The sequence below is a fragment of the Passer domesticus genome, chromosome 6, assembly GCF_036417665.1.
Source record: "Passer domesticus isolate bPasDom1 chromosome 6, bPasDom1.hap1, whole genome shotgun sequence".
NCBI lineage: Eukaryota > Metazoa > Chordata > Aves > Passeriformes > Passeridae > Passer > Passer domesticus.
Genome location: NC_087479.1, coordinates 37,705,361 through 37,725,456, shown reverse-complemented (window position 1 = coordinate 37,725,456; position 20,096 = coordinate 37,705,361). Strand labels below are relative to the sequence as shown.

Below are 20,096 nucleotides of genomic sequence, written 5' to 3'. Positions count from 1 at the left end.
ATGCAGTTTAAAAATTTACCAGCTATTATTCAGCACATACTCATTATATATTTAAATCCATGCTATGTAATATAATTTGTGGAACCAATACTTTAATGCTTCATAACAAATGAGGACCCAAGCAAGATAAAGTGATGTTTTTTTTCTGCAAAATAATCAAAGAAAAAAAAGTAGGCCTAGGACTCACATAACAATGGCAGTGATTTGGACCATATGAATTTCTGAGTTTCAGCTTTTATTTAAGAAGTTCTTTCTTCACAACTTTAAATATAATACAAAAATGTAACTGACAGCTTTCTTTTTCTTTTAGGGATCAGTACTAAGGAAGCAAAACAATTTAGCATTATTCATAATACAGACATAAAATAGCAAGAAACAGTCTCAATGCAGAAACTAGAATGAAAGGGCAAAAGCAAACAGTCCCATTATCAATCACATTTCTTAGACTCATGCAACAACACAAGCACTAAGGAAGTACTACAAAGGTAGTATTAGAATTTGTGAGAGTCCCTCCTCTCCTTGCAGAACAACTGTTGATACTCTATTGTTTTGCTTATGACTGAGACCATAAAAACTGCCAAACAGACAGCAGCACAGTGAGCATTAGTAGTAGCCTAAGTACCAGTTGCCCACCTAAAACCTCTGAGGTGCCTTACCTCAGTGAATTTTGTCCCCTGTGCTCCAAGCAGAGTTATTTTACAAATAAGACAAAACACAGAACTGGCAGCAGCAGCAATGAGATCTGCAACCTGCTGGTCATATACACGGAAGGAGAAAGCAATTTGCATCACTGGAATTAAGCTGATCAAGTAAATAGAATCCTCTCCAGACTACTACAGAAAACTACGAACTTTCCATAAATTCATTATCCCTTTGAGAACAAACATTAGCCCTTTAGGCAGCATAGGGGAGATGAAAAGGGACCTTAATTTTCCAAAACCAAGAATTAGGGATATTCTGTCCCAGTAACAAAGGGTAAGTAGTGCTTTCTTTTCTGTAAAATTATTTTCTAAATATGTGGAAATAAGCAGAACCAATTTTCAGTAGAGAGCGATGCCAATGGGCCATGAGTAGGTATTTTTTATGAAACATCCTAACTGGCCAGGCAATCATAACTTCAGGAAAGCAGTGCTTCCATGATTGTGCAGAAGACTGTTCCTTGGTTTCCTAGTTAACATTCCAGAAAGACGCTCAGTTGCTCACAGCCTTAGCTGGCAAAATTTGACTCAGTCCTGTTCGTGGGGCTGCACTTCAGCAGACTTGGAAGGCACGGGGGTTGCCCTTTACCTGAAATTCAAAACCTTGTGCTCTGCCTCCATGGTGCCATCCAGACTCATGCTCTAAGAACACTGCAGCATCTGTGACGTGGTCGTCTGCTGCTTTTGCAAGCAATGCATACAAGCAAATCTCAGAACTATTCAGGAGTCCATTTAGCAGTGGCTCACATATCAATCAGATGTAGCTAATGTAGCTGACCCAAATGTAGCTGCCATTAAAACCAAGGCTGCCATTAACAATGTGTCTGTATGAAAAGGTAGGACAGGAGCTTTAGGTTTTTAAGAATGTTCAGTTTGTAATGGTGGCTCTTGAATAGTATCACCTTGTTAAGTATGTTTTACATAGCTCCAGAAACCTGACTTTATTATTTCAAAGGCTGGTTTTCCCCTTGAAGTCATTAGAAAAACCAAAGTTATATTTACAGAGCTTCAGAGAGTAACATGCTGCACGGGTGAGCTATTCAGTCTTCCAAGCATAACTTCAGTATGTCAGATTCTCCTCCTGAAGGGAGGCACTTCATCATCAGTTCTTTCCACACACAGATGAAGCGACAGATCAATACTCACACCTGGTCTGGTGCATTATTTCTTTGTAATGACCAAACTCAGCAGAGATGCAGAAACAGCTCCAGCAGTTCTTGAAAATGGGTATTAGTTGGCATTAACTCTTGCATATCTTGATAGTAAATTATCAGTAAGGATCTGTTGAAGAGTTTTGCCATTCTTTTGTTACATAATTATTTTATCCAGCTTCCTTGTCAATAATTCGACACGACCACTTAACTCCACAAGCTTTTCTTTCATCTAGGAAAAGAGTATAAAAATTAGCAAAAAAAGTCCTAACACTGGATCTTTGAATGACCTGTGTTTAAGACCATTAAGTGGCTAAGTGGCTAAAGAGCAGCTCACTTTCAAGATGGGAAAATATAGAGGGGCTTGATCTCTATACTGCATGTTTAGTACTGGCAAAAACAGCACCCAGATCAGGGGGCTCACTAAAATCTGGAGATGGATCAATGTGTACCAGTATCAGCCCTTCCAGGGACATAATGCAAGATGGAGATGGAGTTGCTGTAGTTTTTCTGTGATGAACCTGAACTTTCCTAGTTAAGACAAGTTCTCACACAGCCAGAGACCTGCTCTGACAATATGTGGACAAACTGTTTCATCATTAGCTTAGGAATACATGTGGACATTATGTCTCAAAAAGTACAGGCCATGCTTGAGCTTGTTCTAGTCAACAAACAAACTCTCTACAGTCACATAATTTGTGTTTGCAATGAAGTGCTGTCGTATTTTTACTTCAATCATGTATTATTACTAAATCACGTCTCGACTTCAGAAGTTTTATCTAGATAAGATTTTTGTATTTTAGCCTCACTGGACCTGTAAAAACACTCTGATCTTATAGAAACAGGAAAGATGACTTGGAAGAAGACTGAACTTAAGAAATACAAAAGGCCTGTTACAAGAGAAACTAAAACCTAAACTCAACCCCCCAAAAAAGCAATGAAAAAATTATCACATAAATACTGGATATGCTGGCTGTCTCCTACACACAATAACTTCATTTGAGCTAAGGCACAGGCAATTAACTAACATAACTAGTCAGGTTAAAGATAAGAACATCCAATTGGAACACCAAAACAGGAGGGAGGTCCTGGAGTTCTCTCTGAAACTACAATTACTACCTGCTGTTTTGAACTTACACAGACATAAAAATATAACTTTAAAAATCCCTTTCAAATAAAAAAGAGTATTTTTAAATTCTTTGACAATGACAACACAAGTCGTAATACTTAGGCCAAGTCTGTAGAAATGAGTTTAGGGGTTTTTTCCTCTGCAAGGTATAGAGAAAAAGGATAACAAACTTGCCACAATTTAGCTAGAACTGGGTATGTTCTGCAGTTTAGAGGTCTTAGAAAATGTTTCACGTCTCATGAATTGAGTCAGTTATTGTCAAATAAGGAAGCATTTTCTCAATCTTAGGCACTAAAAAACCCCACATTTGTGTCAATGTTTTTGAATTAATGTCCAAAATTATCAGCATTTTAAAAGTATTTTTCATTATTGTGGAAACCTTACTTTCTGCATGTTTTCCTTTAAGGTCACAGCTGGAAAATTAATCTTAGAAGCTTCTATAATCGTTTGATTTTTTAAGAGGTAACTGGAAAACAAAAGGGGAAAGGAAAAAAAAACACAAGAAAAACAGTTTAAAAACCTATAGTTGCACTGTTTAGACAGATGATTTAAGATGATTTTAAAGCAGATACAAGGTTGTTGCCAAAAGTCATAATTATGAAAATATTCAAAACATAACAGTGGTTTTACTTTGGAATCAAGATCCTCTCATCACCTGCTATAAGTAATTTACAGCTGCTATTGTCAAGCCCTCAACCTATCATGGAATCACTTTGATACCTTACATTAGCCAAATGAATCTGGAACTGAAGAGATTTCAGCATTGCACACAACTAAATATGAAGTCTCACATTACACAAGGACGCTCAAGAGGTGCAAGGCAAATCAAAGGGATTCACATCAACACAACTTACAAATCAGGTATATTAAAATCCCACACCAATGTGCTCAGACAGAAGTCAAACCGCTTTTGTTAGCTGTGGGCTGGTTGTACAGTAACTTACAAGCACCTGTGAAGTCACTGACCATAAGAATGCAGGGCACTCACCACATGATGCTGTCCTTGAAGAAACAGAACAAGTCCCGGAGGTGCGCCAGGTCACTGCCAGAAGAGTAAAGAATGAAGCCCACGGCCAAGCCACAGGACCGACACAATAATAAGTAATAAGCACTAAAAGGAGAAAGGGAAGTGTTTTAAAACAAGCTTTTGAAACCACAGATCCTGTATCTTTGTCAGAGGGCATCAGATCTTCAATTCCATTGGGCAAAATCCAAGGCATAATAACACCTCCTCCTCAGAAAAGTAATATGTACAAGAACAACATGACCATAAGAAATTGGGCATGTTGTGAAAGAAGTGATCTCTCTAATAAGTGAAGTAGCTATTAAGGAAAAAAATGCACATCTTATTATCACAGAGTGGATTAGCGTATTCTACTCAAACATGATTTAAATAATAAAACAATGCATGTGCCAGCTGTAAATTCTTTCTAATAAAATCTATTATAACCCCATGCAGAGAGAGGGGCAAGGAAAAAAAGTAAAAAAAAGAGCAAGTCTTATATTGAAAAAGTTCCTAGTCCTGACAGTTTGTAAAAGAGCCTTTAAAAATTATTTAAACAAGCTACTGGTTCTGTAAGCCCCTAGATGACATTTTACATTCTTCCTGTTAGACTGAGTTACCAAACCCTGCAAACGGTAAGTTCCTCAATAGGGCAGCACAAGTTTTTTATTTTCAGTATTAAAAAAACCCAACCAACTAATAGCCACCCTTCCCTCCAAAACCAAACCAAACCATCCAAAAACCCACCAAACCAAACAAAACCCTGATATGTTTTAAGTGAGAGACGTTTTAGGGAAGGGAAGAAAGGAACCTACAAGTTAAAGGTGTCTTCTATGACTGCATTGCTCGAAATGTTTCTGTCACCTACAGAGGTTATAGCGGCAAAACTCTTTGACTTCAAGTGAAAACTACATCCCTACAAAGGTATCCGAAGTGTGAGGCAGGCACGGAGGTCACCTGGCAGCTCGCCCAGCCCCTCCGAACGGCGGCGCACAGGCCGGAGGAGCCGGGGCCCGGCTTCGCCCGCACCATTTACCGCGGCACCTACGCACCATCCCAGCAGGGCTCCCTCGAGGCCGATCAGCAGCGAGTTCTCCCAGGTCACATCGCTGGTGACTTCTGAGGAGAAAGAGACGCGCTGCAGCCGAGAGCCCCCGGCCCGAGCCCCGCGCGGGGCAGCGCCCGCCGGCCCGACGGCACTCACTGAAGCAGACGAGGACGCTGAGCTCCGGCGGCTCCCGCCCGCACAGCTGCAGCGAGTCTCCCAGCACCGTCCAGCAGCTCCGGCAGTGGAACACGGCGCACTCCTCCGGCAGCGGCCCCTGCCGCCGCGGCGGCGATGCCGGCTCCGCGGCCGGCGGCAAGGAAGACGACGGCGGGGGCGACGGCGGGGGCGGCGGCGGCAGCGGGGTCGGCGATGGCGGCAGCGGGGGCGGCAGCGGCACGGACAGCGAGGCCCAGGCGGCAGCGGCGGGGGCAGGCGCCCGCTCCAGCACAATGGCCCCGACGGGCTGCGGCTCCTGGAACAGCTTCTGCAGCCGCTGCCGCACCGCCATCGCCTCCCGCCAAGCGTTCGGGCGCGGGGCCCGCCCCCCGAGTATCGCCATTGGACCGCGGCCCGGATGTCCGCGTTACCATTGGCCAGCGGGCGCGCCCATCCTCGCCGCCCGCGGCTATTGGCCAGCGGGCCGCACGGCGCGCGCCTTTCTCCTCCGGGAACGCCTCAACGCGCTTGAAAATAAGCACGCGCGGCGGGCCGCGCCGCCATTGGCGGCTCCCGCGCTCCGCCCCTTTAGGCCACGCCCCTTCTGCGGCCCAGCCAATGGGCTGGCGCAGCGGGCCAGTTCGAACGGCGGGGGCGGCGCGAGCGGCGTCTGTTGGCGCGCGGGCGGGCGGGCCGCTCTGAGGTGCTGTCATGGCGCTCGCTTCGCTGCAGCCCCTGGAGGCGCTGAAATACGCCGAGCTCCAGCGCATCGCCAAGGCCGCCGGGCTGCGGGCAAACCTGCGGGTGAGGCGGGGGCGGCTGCGCGGGGGCAACGCCCACGGTGCTCCGGGCTCTGGGATGCCCCCGTGCCCGGTGGCGAGAGCGCGTTCCCAGCCTCCCGGGTCTGGAGCGGCGCCGGCAGCGGCACCGCCCGCGGGACGGCCGTGGCTTCGCGCTGGGGCGCCCCGGGGGCTGCGCTGCCGTCCGGGGCGCGGGCAAGCACTCGGGGAGGGGGACGGCGGGGCTCCGGTGTCCCCCGGGCGTCGAGAAGGGGCGGCTGCCCCTCCTCCGCCGGCCCGGCCGTTCCCCCAGGCCGCGGTGCGGGCAGCTGCGTGTGCGTGTGTGTGTGTGTGCGTGTGTGTGTGTGCGTTTGGCTCGGCTTGTTTTCCTGACGGCTCGGAGTGGGAGGAGCAGTGACGAGGGAGTACCGGGAGGGGGGACGGAGGGCGCGTTCGGCGGTCCGGGTAAGGTCCTGGCGGAGCTGCGGGTGCGTGTGAGGCACGGCCGGGCTCCTCCGGCAGCCGTGCCTGGAGCCATAAAGCCTGGAAAGAAACATCTAGGGTGGACAAGGCAGCTCCTTGTCCTCACAGGACTGAGGCTTTTTCTGGCAATGTTAGTTTTGGGGTGCTTTGATTGTTTTTGTGCTGACCTTTCCACTTAGGTGTTTAAGAGTCTTTCGTAGCCTGAATTATCAATGGTGTGTTTTCATCGTTGTTTTATTACTATTACTGCTGAATGTATGCGAGGGATGAAAAGAATGCTTTGCGTGTAGCATGGGTAAGACAGAAGCAATTGGAGAAACTTGACACCATTTTAATTCGGGTTCAGCTGTGGGGCTTAAAACAGTTCGTCTCCTTCCTTGAAAAATGAACAACCTCCTGGAAAATAGAGCAGGAGAAACCTAGTCAGGGAAATTTACCTTTGTGCCTCCGTGGAGAATATGCTGCAGGTTCTTGTGTGGCCTTAGGCACTGCCTGGAGCGAGTCCCAGGCGAGCCTCACGCTGTTGGATTCAGGGAATGTCCTGCCCCTTTGCTGGGTCTGTTCACAGCGTGCGGGGTGGGCTGGGCAGCTCTTCGGTGCCTTCGTGGGCTCTTTGGTTCACGTGTTGTTTTCATTTCTCTTCAGGCAGACAAATTGTTGGAATCATTGAAGCAACACTTTGAAAGGACCAATGGAGAAAGTGAAAACATGGTAACATATATAAATAATAATAGGATGTTGTTTTAAAGAAATGCAAACCTTAGTTTGTAACCCATAGAGCAGGGCATGTGCTGAAGGGTGATTTTGACCACAATGGGAACTGTAACAGAAATACCTTTTTCTTCTAAGTGCCCTTCGTTTAAAGTACTTATGTACTGATAGAAATAGATATGCTAATGTTAGTTTTGAGGCAGCTGATTTCCTTTCAGCTGCCAAAATTAACAATGTATTTTTCAGCATCAGTATGAACCTATTCTCTGTGAACAATAACATTTAATTTCCACTGAATAAACCTTAATTCTTCCTTGTTTGGGTCCAGACACTATTCAGTACCAAATATAAAAATATTTTATTCATCTTGCATGCCTAAATGAAGGGGACTAGGTACTAATTGGAAAGCATTTTGTGTCTACTAAAATTTACTTCTGCTTATAATGAAGGCAATACAGTTGTGCTACTTCATTATTTCCTCTTGGTGTTTTGTTTTCTTAAGTTTTTAAAAAGATTTCTGTAAGCAGAATATTTTGTTGAGTGTAGCAATGTTTTTGATTAAAGTAATTTGTTATCTCCTTTTCCTTTTAAGTGCATCCCTTAAAAATCTTCTTTAAAAGCTTGAGGAACTGCTATAAACCTTGTCAGCTTTTAAAAAATTTTCACAAGCAGTAAAGGAGCTCTGTTTTTACTGGTTAAAAGTATTCCACAAATGTACAAATATGGGAGGGTCATGGCATCATGTAAGTTAAATTTCAAATATAAGGCTTTTATAATGTTATTAAAACAAAATATGATAAACCAATCATAGGAATTCTATTTAAAGTCTCCAAACAATGAGCTTTGATGCTTAGGGGAATCTAGATAGTGTCAGTTTCTTGATTACTGTGCTGCTATGTGGCATGCTACTGTTTATCCTCAGTGTAAAATACTTTTTTAAATAATAAAATTGAAACTGGTCTGGAGTATTTAATTCATATTTGTGTCAGATATCTTCCAGTTACAGTGTTTTTCTGCTGCAGGGTTCTGTAAAGAGTGCATCTGCTCCTATTAAATCAGATGAACTGAGCATTCAGGAGGAAATTTTGTCTGATTCAGTGTGTTTCATTACAAAAAGAGGTGGTAAGGATAAGAAAATAACCAGAAAAAAGAGGAACTCCCGTGAGGAAACAAATAGCAGTGAAGAAAACCCAGTGCTTTCTGATGAGAAACAGGTGATTTGCTTTGCATGCTTTTGTGTTCTGTCCTCCCTCTGAGCATAATTTAAGCACACTTGATTTCTTTTCAATCACCATTTATAGGTGGGGTGTGTTTGTGTGTATATAGACATGTACAGAAATTGATATTCAAGCATTCTGGTACTGGTCTTTTGTATTTTGTAGCACTGACTTTTGTCCATTTGTGCGCTGTCCCATAATAAACAGACATTACTTCTAAGTCACTGCTTCAAGAAAATAAATCCTTTAAGAAATAGACAATTCCAAACACTTTATCTGAGTGTAATGCTGCTTTCACTAGTTCATTGTAGCATTTTGACTCTTAGGCTAGTTTCAGAATTTATCTAAAATAAGGCTGTTCTCACTGTTTTGATACAGAAAAAATATCAGAAGTTGCATGACTGCCTAAACCTCATATCTTTTTTTATTGTGGGAGTTGTGTGAATTAGGGAGTGAAAGTTACAAGGTGAGATGGAGGTTGACTTTTTTTGAGTTACAAGGAGTAGGTAAATTAAGAACTGTCTGAAAGACTTTTACTGAGGTAGAGGAGAGAAATGAGGAGTGCTAGTCTTTTAGTGTTAGAGAATTGTACGGTATGCAAAAATACAACAGTAAAAAGTAACATCCCCTGTGAATTTAATCTTACTTGCAAATAATTGACTTTAATTCATAAAGGCAATTTTATACTAAAATTGAGAACTATGCAGGTCAAAGCTTTCTAATATATCTAACTTTGTGAAGTAACAGTGTAAGTGTTTCACAGGTTAATTCAGTTTGAGCCAGAGATTTTTTTCAAGTCCAATGTCCCAATCAAAGCAGACTCAGCAATGAGGTTAGAGCCCAGTGCTTTGGGCTTTATCCAACGTGATGCTGAAAACCCTTGAGGATGAAGGCTGTGCACCTCTCTGGGCAATCTGATCTATGGCCCACTGTTCTCAGAACAGCCTTGCTTTATATCCAGTTGGAACAAACTGGTTAAACAAAATATGTTTAAATTGCAGGTGCATTCTGAAATGAAAGAAAATGAAGTGCCTCAGGGTGAGCACAAAAAGGGAGAGAAGATATCACAAAACAAAATCGAGATAACTGAAGAGAGAGCTACTGAGAATCCAAGGATGGGTGCTGGCCAGAAGAAACAAGCAGAGAAGACTTCTACTAGAGGCAGGGGAGAGCAACGTAAGTACAAAACTGGATAAAAGTAACTTTAATTTGTGCTACTTACAATAAAATTATCTTTTGGTTATTCTGTCTTTGTACCATTTTTGTGGCACATCTGTTCATCAGTACCTTGTTTTGTGGATACTGGAAGAAAATTGGTCTGGTTTGAGTTTGTGTTACTTGTTTAACATTGTAACACAAATTCTGCAGTGTAGGAATTTTGCTGGCTTTGACTTCAGAACTTTTGCTTTTAGTGAAGGAGTTTTCAGAGAGCTGAGTTTTACACTTTCAAAAGGATCAGTGCCTTTTGGAATACCCTTGAGGTGTTGTTTGGCCTCTAGGAGGTGGCAAGAAAGGGAGGTCCTGCTTTGTTATGGTTCATTTGGCTTTTTCCAAAGGTGAACAATTTCATCTTTACTTTCCAGGAGTAAAATTAGCAGAAAATATTGAATCCTTTACCATTTGTTTGAACTACCTAAGAGTATCTGAATGTGTTCCACTGGATCACTTTTTCATCTGGTAGTGTTTTTAGTCCTTCAAACATAATGCCACTGAAAATAGGAATTAATTTATCCCCCGCTGCTTTGTGTATGCAGCTGACAAGAAGAAATGAGTTTGTCTACCTAATCTGATAATTTCTTGATATTGAAGAGTCTGTCAAGTAAGATACACTTCTGCATTTGCTCTGTTAGGCTCAGTGTATGTAGTCTGTAAGTTTATTATGGATATTCTTGTTGTTCCATAGAATCTACAAGGACAATCTTATGGGAGACCACAAATAATTTTGAACTAACTCAAAAATGTGGGTTTTTCAATGAAGGTTGTTTTTAAAAACAAGAGCAATAGGATATGTGGGGGATGCTTGGGGGCATCACTCATCTGCTACAGTGCTTCTTCCTAAAGCTGTAGTAACAAGTCTGCAGTTAATATCAACAAATTGATTTTTTTAACTGTACACCATTATTTGTTTCCAATAAGGATTGCTTTCAATATATTGTGGTCATCTAAGTTTACTTTTGAGGGGATGTGAATGACCAGAAATGCAAGTGTTTGCTGTTGATATGGAAATGCTGAACTTGATGTAAGGTTGTTAACTGATTTTTTTTTTCTTAAGAAAATTAATCATTAAAATGTGAACATGAGTGTATTACTACACCTGAGAACAGAGATGATAAAAATAACTTGGACTCTGTATGTAACTAAGGCAGTGGCAGAAAACTTGGTCAAAAGGTATTTTTTCTTTAGTGTCAGCATTTAAAAAGACAGATGAAGGCCTGTGAATTTAAAGTTTTTGTTTACCACAAGCACAGTTCTCTTGAAAACTTTCCCTGAAAAATATTCTACTATCATAATATACTAACCAAATATGACTTTAGGATTCATGCTGGGCTTGTGGTTTGTCAAGATATATTATTAATGACAAACCAATTAAAGCACTTTTGAGAGTCTTAGAACATACCTATTCCAGCTGGTTTTATTTCTCAAAGCCTAAACCCACTTTGAGGAGATAAAGTGTGTTTTAAAACAAACACTAGAGCAATATTTGAAATTACTTTAAGCCATCCAGGAGTTGTACTGGTTTTGTCTAATGTTGCTGTACCAGGTAATGCCCGTCCTGCAGGAGGGAAGATCCCTGTGCCTGTGGGCCGTGCATCGAGGTCTGCAGGAGTGACAGCTACCACACCAAGTAAGACAGCCTGCCATCTTCAGCAAGAGATGTCTTTTCTCTGTATAAAGGGAGACTTGACTTAGTTTTTTACAACTCAGGTTTCTATTCCTGCTCAAATAAAAGAATATCCTTTCTTTAAAAAGCAAGCAAAAAAAATTTCCCAAATGTTAAATTTCAAGGTACATATTCCAGCTTGTAAGTTCTTAGTAGTAAATGACTGACATGTATGTAAAAAAAACCCTGGTTTATTGAACATTTTGGTGACTTCTTCATACAATACTTGTATTAATAATTTTCAAAGAACAGGAACACATACATGCTACTATTACTGCTTGTTTAGTTTTCACTTTATAAATCCTATGGTTGTGCTGTACATTCATTCATGTTCATTACTTCTTAGAGTGTGTTAAATCATCTCAAATGTAGAAGTATTTGTTGTTTACTTTAACTGCAGAATTTGGGGGTTGGGTTGGATGATCTTTAAAGGTCCCTTCCAACCCAGACCATGATTCTATCATCCTCCAGATTACCAGGTAGTGGGCCATGTGAATAGATTCTATTGGTCCTGTTTGGTCAGCTGTGTCTACAGCCTTTAATTAGAGGGGCACGTTGACTTCTTTGAGGCCATGACCATGGGTGTCACAAAATTATCCTATTGTATACTAAACTCCCTTGGAACCATACTGTATCTGTGAATGTTCTTATTTTTGAACTTCTTAGACTTTAAAAAGTTGCATGAGGCTCAGTTCAAGAAAATGGAATCTATTGCTGACTACGTTGAGAGGAAAAAAAAACTGAATGAAAGTTGCAGTGCAGTCAAGGTAAGAGATAACATAGGAAGATGGCCATTGTTGGCATATTCAGTTATTTCCAGGGCTTTTCTGTAAAAGTCCTACCAGATTTCTTTAGATCACGAAGTAGCTGGACATGTGAACATGCAGTGGAATATTATAACTAATATATATAGTTATTTGTATATAACTTATGTAACAATATAAAATTTTACGTGTTAACAGTGTACAGCTGTAGAAACCAACAACTAACTTGTTGTTTTTGAGTAAAAATCATTGTCACAATTACTTTTGTGAAAGATCTCCTGGATCTTTTGTTTACAACTGTCTGAAAAAAATCAAGATTACAAACCTTGCTGCAAAATCTATCCAAGGGGATAGGTTATTTTTCAAAGAGCAGGAATTAAATATTTTCTCTTTTGTACCTGAACTATCATCCCATGGCTGCATATGATTCTCCTTAAAAATACATTCAATATGTGTTGTTCTCAGTTCTTGTATTTCATCCTCACATGGGTGAAAGCTGCTAACAGGGCCTCTCACAAAGTGCAGTAGAACCTAAAAAAGTGACAGTAATGTATCCATGAATATGTGAGTGAATATGGCAATGGCCATAGAATTGTTCAGGTTGGTTACTCTAGCACTGTCCATATCAAACAGTAATAATGAATGAAACTCCTGAAAACTACATTTATTTTTTAATGGCATATATTGTATCAATGTATGCTTCAGACAAATTACTATTGCCAGGTGCTGACCAGAAAATCAAATATCCTAAGAGTATCAGAAAAAGACACTCTGTATTCTAAGATATGTGTTGTCAGGTCAATTTAATAATAAAAATACTTACGTTTAAAATATGCTTTTAAAGAGAAAAAAAAAGGGAGAAAACTGAAGAGGCCATATGCTTTAGGTTCACTGTGTGTTTTCCCTTCCTCTTGGCTGCTTTGTAATTAATTGTCAGCAGAGTCTGCTAACTCAGAATTTGCTTTTCCCTAGAAACAAGCCAGTGGCAAAAGATTTTTATTCAGCCCAAATCCAGAAAGAGGCAGGTTCTCCACCACCAGCACTCCTTGTAACCTGCGGCGCTCACCACGCAATTCTCTGAACGCTGCTAATCGGAACATTTTATCCCAGAAGTCTTCATTTCATCCTTCCATACTTTCAACATCCAAAATGAATGTCAGGTAAAAAGAACAAACCAAAGCTACCAGCAAGCCATTTGGTGTGATACACATGAAGTAATCAACACTGACTGTGATTTTACTACATTATTTCTCTTCCAAACATGAACTATGCAAGACTAATTCTGATTACTAACTTTCAGCCTGGCTTTGGGGGTGGTTTAAGCCTCACTGTGCTGTTACTGTCTTCATTCTTCATTTTTATGTTTGTTAGAACAATCTCAAATCCTGGCGTTCATTTTTCTAAAGCCAAGTGATGCAAAATTAAGCAAATTATGTTTCTTCTACTACTGTGTTAGGTTTTCTATTTTGCCAGGCAGCCTAATAGTTTCTGTTTATCCTAATTAATTTTGCTGTAAATTTTTAGAATTGGAACTCTCTTCAGTATTCCAGGTGAGTCTTGCAATGGTTTTTAGGTACTTTCTTCCTTTTGTCCTCTAGTTCCCCTCTCCTTCAATGGCACAGTGTCACAACAGGGGTCCTCTTGTGATTGACTACTATAAGCAGACCATTTCTGGCAGATGGGAACTGACACCAGAAGTTGTGAGGAATTGCTGAATGGATGAACTCTTCCTCAATGCTATTATACCTCGTCTCATTTCCTTTTAGAATATCATGTGCATGTCATCATTCCTCCACAGTAACCTAATTCTCTTAGTGTTAATACTTAATGAACTGCTGTTATCAGTATATTTTATTTGCTTCTTAATATTTTTTCTAAAGTCTTGATCAAGAAACATTTTAAAAGAAGGAATTGAAAGGACGGTCCTTGCAGTATCCTGTTGATAAGTGTTCTTTTTGCTTGGATTTCTAATGAAAGCCTTTATTTCTACTATTTCTTTGTTGATTTCTAACTATTATACTAATCTTGACTCTAATCAGTTTCCTAAGCCTTCCACAGTGGCTGAAGTTCTGATTGGATCTTCTCCCTTTGCTAACAATACACGGTTGTTCACAGGCCTCGGCTGTGTTACTTTCTCTGATGACCTTCACTTTTCCACTTCTGCATGCCAAGATCATGGCTGCTGGGGCTTTTTTTTGTCCCTGACTAAAGTGTATGTGGGATTGTTGTTTTTAAATTAGGTAATGCAACTTCTCATATTGCTGTGTGATAATATATAATTATGTGACTTTGGAATGCAGGTCTTCTGCTGTTCAAAGGTCAAAATCAAGATTACAAACTTAATGGCTTTGTTTTTACTTTAAATGTCTTTTTGATTTCAATAGATAGCAAATGTAAAAAATACTCTACCTCTAGCGTCCTCTTGGATGAGCTTGGATGTCTTCACTGTAGCCCTAATTGATTCCTAGCAATATGTGAATCAAAACGTATCATTCAGAATTTGCTTCCAAAATTTCCTTCATCCAAAGTTGCACTGTGGTGGACTTGGCAAGCTGTACTTCATCATAAACTCACTCGCCCAAAAAACCAGCTTTCTTCAACACTTACTCCTTGTCTTTTTAAGTCTTGCAAGCTCATGGCTTAGTCTCACGTGTTTTTGCAAGATTTTGAATTTTATGCATGTACACGTATATGATTAATCATAGGTGTTCATTAAGAATGTCTATATACACATTTGGAATATATATGGAATGTGTGTGTCTTGGTATGCAGGTAACTTGTGTGTTTCAAAATCTTCAGCTTCTTCCTCTTGTAGGTCTTTGGGGTCCAGCATTCTGTTAGTTGTCTTTCAGTTTTTCTTAATTTGAATTTTAAAACTAACAAAATATGCAATGCTTTACTACAGAATCCAGGTCTAAAGTAAATCATATCTGTTGGTGAATAAATCTACTAGCTTATTGCACCTAAGTATATTTGCTTTTCAAAATAACAAGAAAGTCAGTTCTTTGTAGTTTCTAATAGTACTTACTGCTATTGACACTGGCTCCAAACTTAAAGTGTTACTGCCAGCAAGGTATTTTAGTAAAGTTTTTGTATGAGAGCTGTGAACTGCCAGGGTCGGCTGTCAATTGTCTCTGCCCCAGCACAGGAAAAGGTGGTTCTGGGCAGGTCGTGCTTTCAAAGGAGTCTGGACTCTTGCTTTTGCTCTTCAGTTGAGTTTATTGTTCCTTGTCTACAAAGTTTTTCTGTCTGTCCAGCCGAGGTCTGATCAGCAAGACAGCCAAGGGCACTCTCTCCTGCCCACGGGGCGGTTGTCTCTTTTATAGTGAAAACTACATATTCGATATTTACCTTCAATTTCCAATACTTTTCACCCTTGTTGGCAAGTGCACTTTCACTATGAACCAATCCACACATGCCAACATCATCCTGAACATGGATGCCAAGGAGAAGAAAGAAGAAGGACAGGGCACGCCCAAATCCCTCCATCTTAGAACCCCTGACCCCCACGTACAGAATTTCAAACCCCCCTGTACAACATACAAAACCCCCCTGTACAGTGCTCTAAAATTTTTACCTTCACCCTGTGATTCCTACTACTGTGCTACTTAAACTTTTGTGGCCTGTAATTCTTTATATAAGGTTGGCAATTTGCTCCATGAATTAAGATCGAATTTCCAGGTGTCTTTGGCTTCCTGCCAGGGTCTCCGAGCCCCTGCCAGGGTTTTGAGACATCCAGGGCATCCACAGAGATGTCCTGGGTTCCGACATCAACATCTTTCACCCAGTAAATCTTTCTATCTGTAATAAATAAATTAATAATAAATAATATAGAAGGCAGAACCATCTATATTCTGGCACATTGCTTACATTCCTTCTAGGTGAACTTGTCTTCATATTTCTAAAATCTTTCAGGTTCTCAGAAGCCACAAAAGATAATGAGCACAAACGCTCTCTTACCAAGACTCCATCTAGAATGTCTCCATACATGGAGGAGATCTGCACACCTGACACTCCAAAGAGCTGTAAACTAATAAGTAAGAAGAACAGTAAGGGGAATGCAAGAAATAATGATCTGACTGCAGCAAAGGGTAAGGTGGATGTGAATATTTGGCTCTTTCAGATCAAGACTTTTATTTTAATGAATTACTGTACAAGTTTTTAACTACCAAAAGTCACATAGACCCAGGTTTTAATTTAATTCTCTAATTTATGACTGGTTCTTCAGAAACTGCAGTAATTTCTTTGTTTCTTTTGTTTTCCAGTGGTTTGACTAAAATGTTTAGGTGCCACAGCTTAAATATATGGCCCCTAGCTACCTACAGAAAAGAGGATAGAAAGTGTTCTAGACCTTTAGGGACTACATAGTAAAAGATTCATACAGCAGACACAGGGACACCCCATTTGCACAGAAAGAAATTCCTGACACCTTCTCAGAGGTCTCATTCTCCTTGTGGGGTTAGCATGCATCAGGCTTCTAGCTGTGCTTCAGGACAAGCTGTTATCAGCCTGAGCACCCTGATAACTCAGGAACTAAAATTAAGAAAAATCAGAAGTCTTGTGATTACTAACAATCTCTGCAGCAGCACAGCTGTGCTATCCAGCCATTGACACCCTTCACATCACAGGGATATTTGCACAGGTCAAGAACCCACAGCGTCCTGGTTTGCTGAAAAAAACTGATGTTTTCAAGGTGCAAGAAGAGTTCCACACTGATCTGAAGCTGACCTGTTCCAAAAGAATTATTCTTTAACATGAAAAACCACTCTGTTACAAATAGGCATAGAAGAAATACAATTTCCCTTGCAAGACTAGAAAAACACATGGAGCTTTATGTGTTCTTCCACAGTATAATCATAGCTAAAGGGCCACTTCTCTGCAACTCTTGCCCCTCCCTATTTCAAATGAGAATTGCATTGTTTGTGCAATTCTATCCTTAGAAGTAGCAGCAGGGGCATTTAACGGCTCTTTGGTCTTGACAATCGTAGTGTGGTCTTTCTGTGTACACTGATGCTCTCGCTTTTCTAATTATGGTGTCTCGATGCCTTTTGTAGCTCTTACCCCCTTCAAGTTTGGAGCTCAACCTGCACAACCCACAAGCGGAAAGAAGACATTTGATCTCAAAGCAAGCCTCTCTCGGCCACTTCGGTATCAGCCACACAAAGGTACTGTGACCCTGTGCAGCCCGCGTTGGTCACAGCCCTCGCCGTGACTCTGTGCAGCCCGTGTTGGTCACAGCCCTCGCCGTGACTCTGTGCAGCCTGCGTTGGTCACAGCCCTCGCCGTGACTCTGTGCAGCCCGTGTTGGTCACAGCCCTCGCCGTGACTCTGTGCAGCCCGTGTTGGTCACAGCCCTCGCCGTGACTCTGTGCAGCCCGTGTTGGTCACAGCCCTCGCCGTGACTCTGTGCAGCCCGTGTTGGTCACAGCCCTCGCCGTGACTCTGTGCAGCCCGTGTTGGTCACAGCCCTCGCCGTGACTCTGTGCAGCCCGCGTTGGTCACAGCCCTCGCCGTGACTCTGTGCAGCCCGTGTTGGTCACAGCCCTCGCCGTGACTCTGTGTAGCCTGTGTTGGTCACAGCCCTCGCTGTGACTCTGTGTAGCCTGTGTTGGTCACAGCCCTCGCCGTGACTCTGTGCAGCCTGCGTTGGTCACAGCCCTCGCCGTGACCCTGTGCAACCCTCACACTCAGCTGCTCCTACGGGGCACTTTAATACAAACACTGAGGACAAAGTTACAGTCTCTTTTCCTCTCCCCTTTCCTTTCTCTCTGGGTTCCCACATAGTCTGGTGTAAAGTTTCTTCATGATATATGCTTCAAGAGCCTCCCTACTGAAGATTAAGATTTTATGGCCAGAAGCCCATAAATAGAAGAATAAATATCCTTGCATTCCACTGAATGGATGCATGTACAGGAAATACAAACTATTTCTTACACAATGAGGTGGGGTTTTTTAATCTCATGTGAGGAGCTGAACTTTGCATGGTGTGTGCTACTTCTAAGTACAGTCATGTTTCTACTTACAGAAGAACAACTTGTAGGGAATGGGCTGGTGAAACTGAAAGTACAGCTTAAAGAGGCATTATATCTTCAAAACAACCAGTAAGAAACAGGCTAGCTAGGATGGATTCATGAAAAGAAGTTAAGCACACAATTAGTTACTGAACTATTAAACTAGTCTCTCTTTTTGCTCCTAAATTGTAGGACGACTAAAACCGTGGGGAGAATTTAAAGAAAATGCTGTTCCCAGTAGGTCTGGTGGTATCTGTTCACATAGGAAAGATTACAAACAGCCACATCTCCAGACAAGGTTAGTACCCCACTGATCTTTTTATATATACTGTTACTTAAAATAATATGATGATTCATTCTTCTCCTTAGGATTTAAATGTAGTTTAGGAAAGAATACTTTTGTATTAAAGCCATTTTTCCTTCCAATGACTACTTCATTTCAAGAAGGCCAACAAAAGGCTGCTCTGAATTTACTAAGACTTTTTTTCATGAACAATATCAGTTCCAGAGTTTAGAGACTTACCTTCATCTTGGAAGAAGCTGTCAGTATTGACATGCTGTTACCTCAGGTGTTAAACCTGCATGTCTCAGCAGATGTATTTGCCTGAATGTTTGGGTTCAGTCCATAATGGTACTCTTATCTCTGCCTATGCCAAAGGCAGCACACTGACTAAACTTGTGTTGGGCTGTGGTCAGCTTCAGATTCCTTTGGTTGCTTGTGCCTCCACCTTTAAAACTTGACATAGTCTCTTTTTTTTCCTCCAGGGAAGAAAGGCGTGAGACACTTGAGCAAGACAGAAAAAAGAAAAAGGCTCATGCTCTTGCCAAACGTAGAGGCCTATCTGGGTGTTAGGACAAACAAGAAAGATCTAAGAGATCACTGTAAATACTGTAAATCTTCTTTCTTCATAATGTTTTCATTTAACTAATTTACTTGACTAAAAGATGTTAAAGAGGAAAATATAAGTGGAAAAAAAAGCTCAAGAAGCCTCCTTGCAACTTAGGGTAGACTTGTGCATCAGAATGGACTTGTCCATTGTGCTAGAATGCAGGCCATGCAGGCTTTAGATAGCAGCAGCTTCAAAACGTTCCAGTGTTCAAAATGACAAGATTTGAAAGTACCTGCTTGCCCTGTTCTCCAGATCAATCCTTAAGTTCTCTAAGTTACAGCAATTACTCAGCATTTCTAATTGAATGCCTATGAAACAGTAGGGAATTTCAAAGTGAAGAAAAAATATGCAAGCTCTCTGGCAAACTGATGCATAATTGTAAACTACCTTTTTGAAAAAGTCACAACTGAATTGACAAATTACCAGCTGAATGCTTTGAACAATTAAGGTTTTGCTCCTTTCTATAGTAAATAGCAGATGTTAAAATCCTCTTGCTTTTCACCTCTAAGATGCTTAATTGTGTTGAGGTACATTTTAAAAGAATGGTTTTAAAAGAAGCTGTTATTTTTACATTAAAAAAATACATAGAAAAGTTGTCTGGATTTTTTAGGGATAGAAGTAGAAAGGTAATTTAGCAGCTGTAATCTCAGCTGTTGAGCAAATAAATGTTTCAGTGAATTTATGTCCTATCATATGTTGTGATGTCAAGAAAAAACAAATTTCTAAATAAATGTAATGGGGGAAATAAATATTTTGTATATGTCCTGTTTATCACTGGCTTTATCATTTAGTATACTAACTACAACTGCTTCCTTACTCTGGCACTGTTTTTTCACTCTTGTATTTGCTGCTGTGTTTTCCTGTGCCAAGTTTTCCTCACCAACTCGCCTGCCTCCCACTCCAAGAAAGATGTTTGCTCTGATATCTTCCTGGTATCATCCTTCTTCTACAATTAAGCTGCTGAATTCAGTGCAAAAGGAAGATAACAGTACAAGATCCTGTTTCAGCTTGCTTCATTATGCTCTCTTCCATATAAAATACAGGTACATTTAATATTTCTGTAGTATACTTAAACAAGGTCACTGTGGAAGAGGTCAGTGCTTTCATTATTTAAATTTGACAGCTGAAACATACTCTTGATAAAGCAAGTGCTGAGTCGTTATCCTGAATTACTG

The 20,096-nt window shown here is 41.2% G+C and overlaps 2 protein-coding genes across 5 annotated transcripts; one reads left to right on the top strand and one right to left on the bottom strand.

Annotated features, from left to right (window-relative positions):
• Positions 1-214: 214 nt before the first annotated feature.
• Positions 215-5,588, bottom strand: OIP5 (Opa interacting protein 5). Of its 2 annotated transcripts, XM_064424679.1 has the most exons (5): positions 5,186-5,561; positions 5,034-5,100; positions 3,967-4,089; positions 3,363-3,444; positions 215-2,081 (listed from the first exon to the last, which is right to left on the bottom strand). In XM_064424679.1, the coding sequence occupies exons 1-5, from the start codon at positions 5,535-5,537 to the stop codon at positions 2,007-2,009; spliced, it is 699 nt and encodes a 232-aa protein (XP_064280749.1). In that variant the 5' UTR covers positions 5,538-5,561; the 3' UTR covers positions 215-2,006. The 2 variants fall into 2 exon arrangements, with proteins under 2 accessions (XP_064280749.1, XP_064280750.1); XM_064424680.1 differs by lacking the exon at positions 3,363-3,444 and having other exon boundaries at positions 5,186-5,588.
• Positions 5,589-5,844: 256 nt separating this feature from the next.
• NUSAP1 (nucleolar and spindle associated protein 1) lies at positions 5,845-19,670 on the top strand. 3 transcript variants are annotated; one of them, XM_064424675.1, is made up of 11 exons: positions 5,845-5,989; positions 7,093-7,158; positions 8,181-8,372; positions 9,377-9,551; positions 11,137-11,220; positions 11,923-12,023; positions 12,993-13,180; positions 15,936-16,111; positions 17,075-17,185; positions 18,224-18,329; positions 18,797-19,670. In XM_064424675.1, exons 1-11 carry the CDS (start codon positions 5,897-5,899, stop codon positions 18,882-18,884), a joined length of 1,380 nt encoding a protein of 459 aa, XP_064280745.1. In that variant the 5' UTR covers positions 5,845-5,896; the 3' UTR covers positions 18,885-19,670. The 3 variants fall into 3 exon arrangements, with proteins under 3 accessions (XP_064280745.1, XP_064280747.1, XP_064280746.1); XM_064424677.1 differs by lacking the exon at positions 5,845-5,989 and adding an exon at positions 6,644-6,662; XM_064424676.1 differs by lacking the exon at positions 5,845-5,989 and adding an exon at positions 6,686-6,742.
• Positions 19,671-20,096: the final 426 nt, after the last annotated feature.

Excerpts from the sequence above, each read along its gene's own strand:
- OIP5 (XM_064424679.1), bottom strand. The coding sequence starts at position 5,537 with ATGGCGGTGCGGCAGCGGCTGCAGAAGCTGTTCCAGGAGCCGCAGCCC. Across the intron at positions 4,090-5,033 it reads GAGGGAGCCCTGCTGGGATG|TGCTTATTACTTATTATTGT; the intron begins GTGCGTAGGTGC and ends TTCTCCTTTTAG. Across the intron at positions 3,445-3,966 it reads TTCAAGGACAGCATCATGTG|TTACCTCTTAAAAAATCAAA; the intron begins GTGAGTGCCCTG and ends TTTGTTTTCCAG.
- NUSAP1 (XM_064424675.1), top strand. The coding sequence starts at position 5,897 with ATGGCGCTCGCTTCGCTGCAGCCCCTGGAGGCGCTGAAATACGCCGAG. Across the intron at positions 5,990-7,092 it reads GGCTGCGGGCAAACCTGCGG|GCAGACAAATTGTTGGAATC; the intron begins GTGAGGCGGGGG and ends ATTTCTCTTCAG. Across the intron at positions 7,159-8,180 it reads ATGGAGAAAGTGAAAACATG|GGTTCTGTAAAGAGTGCATC; the intron begins GTAACATATATA and ends TTTCTGCTGCAG.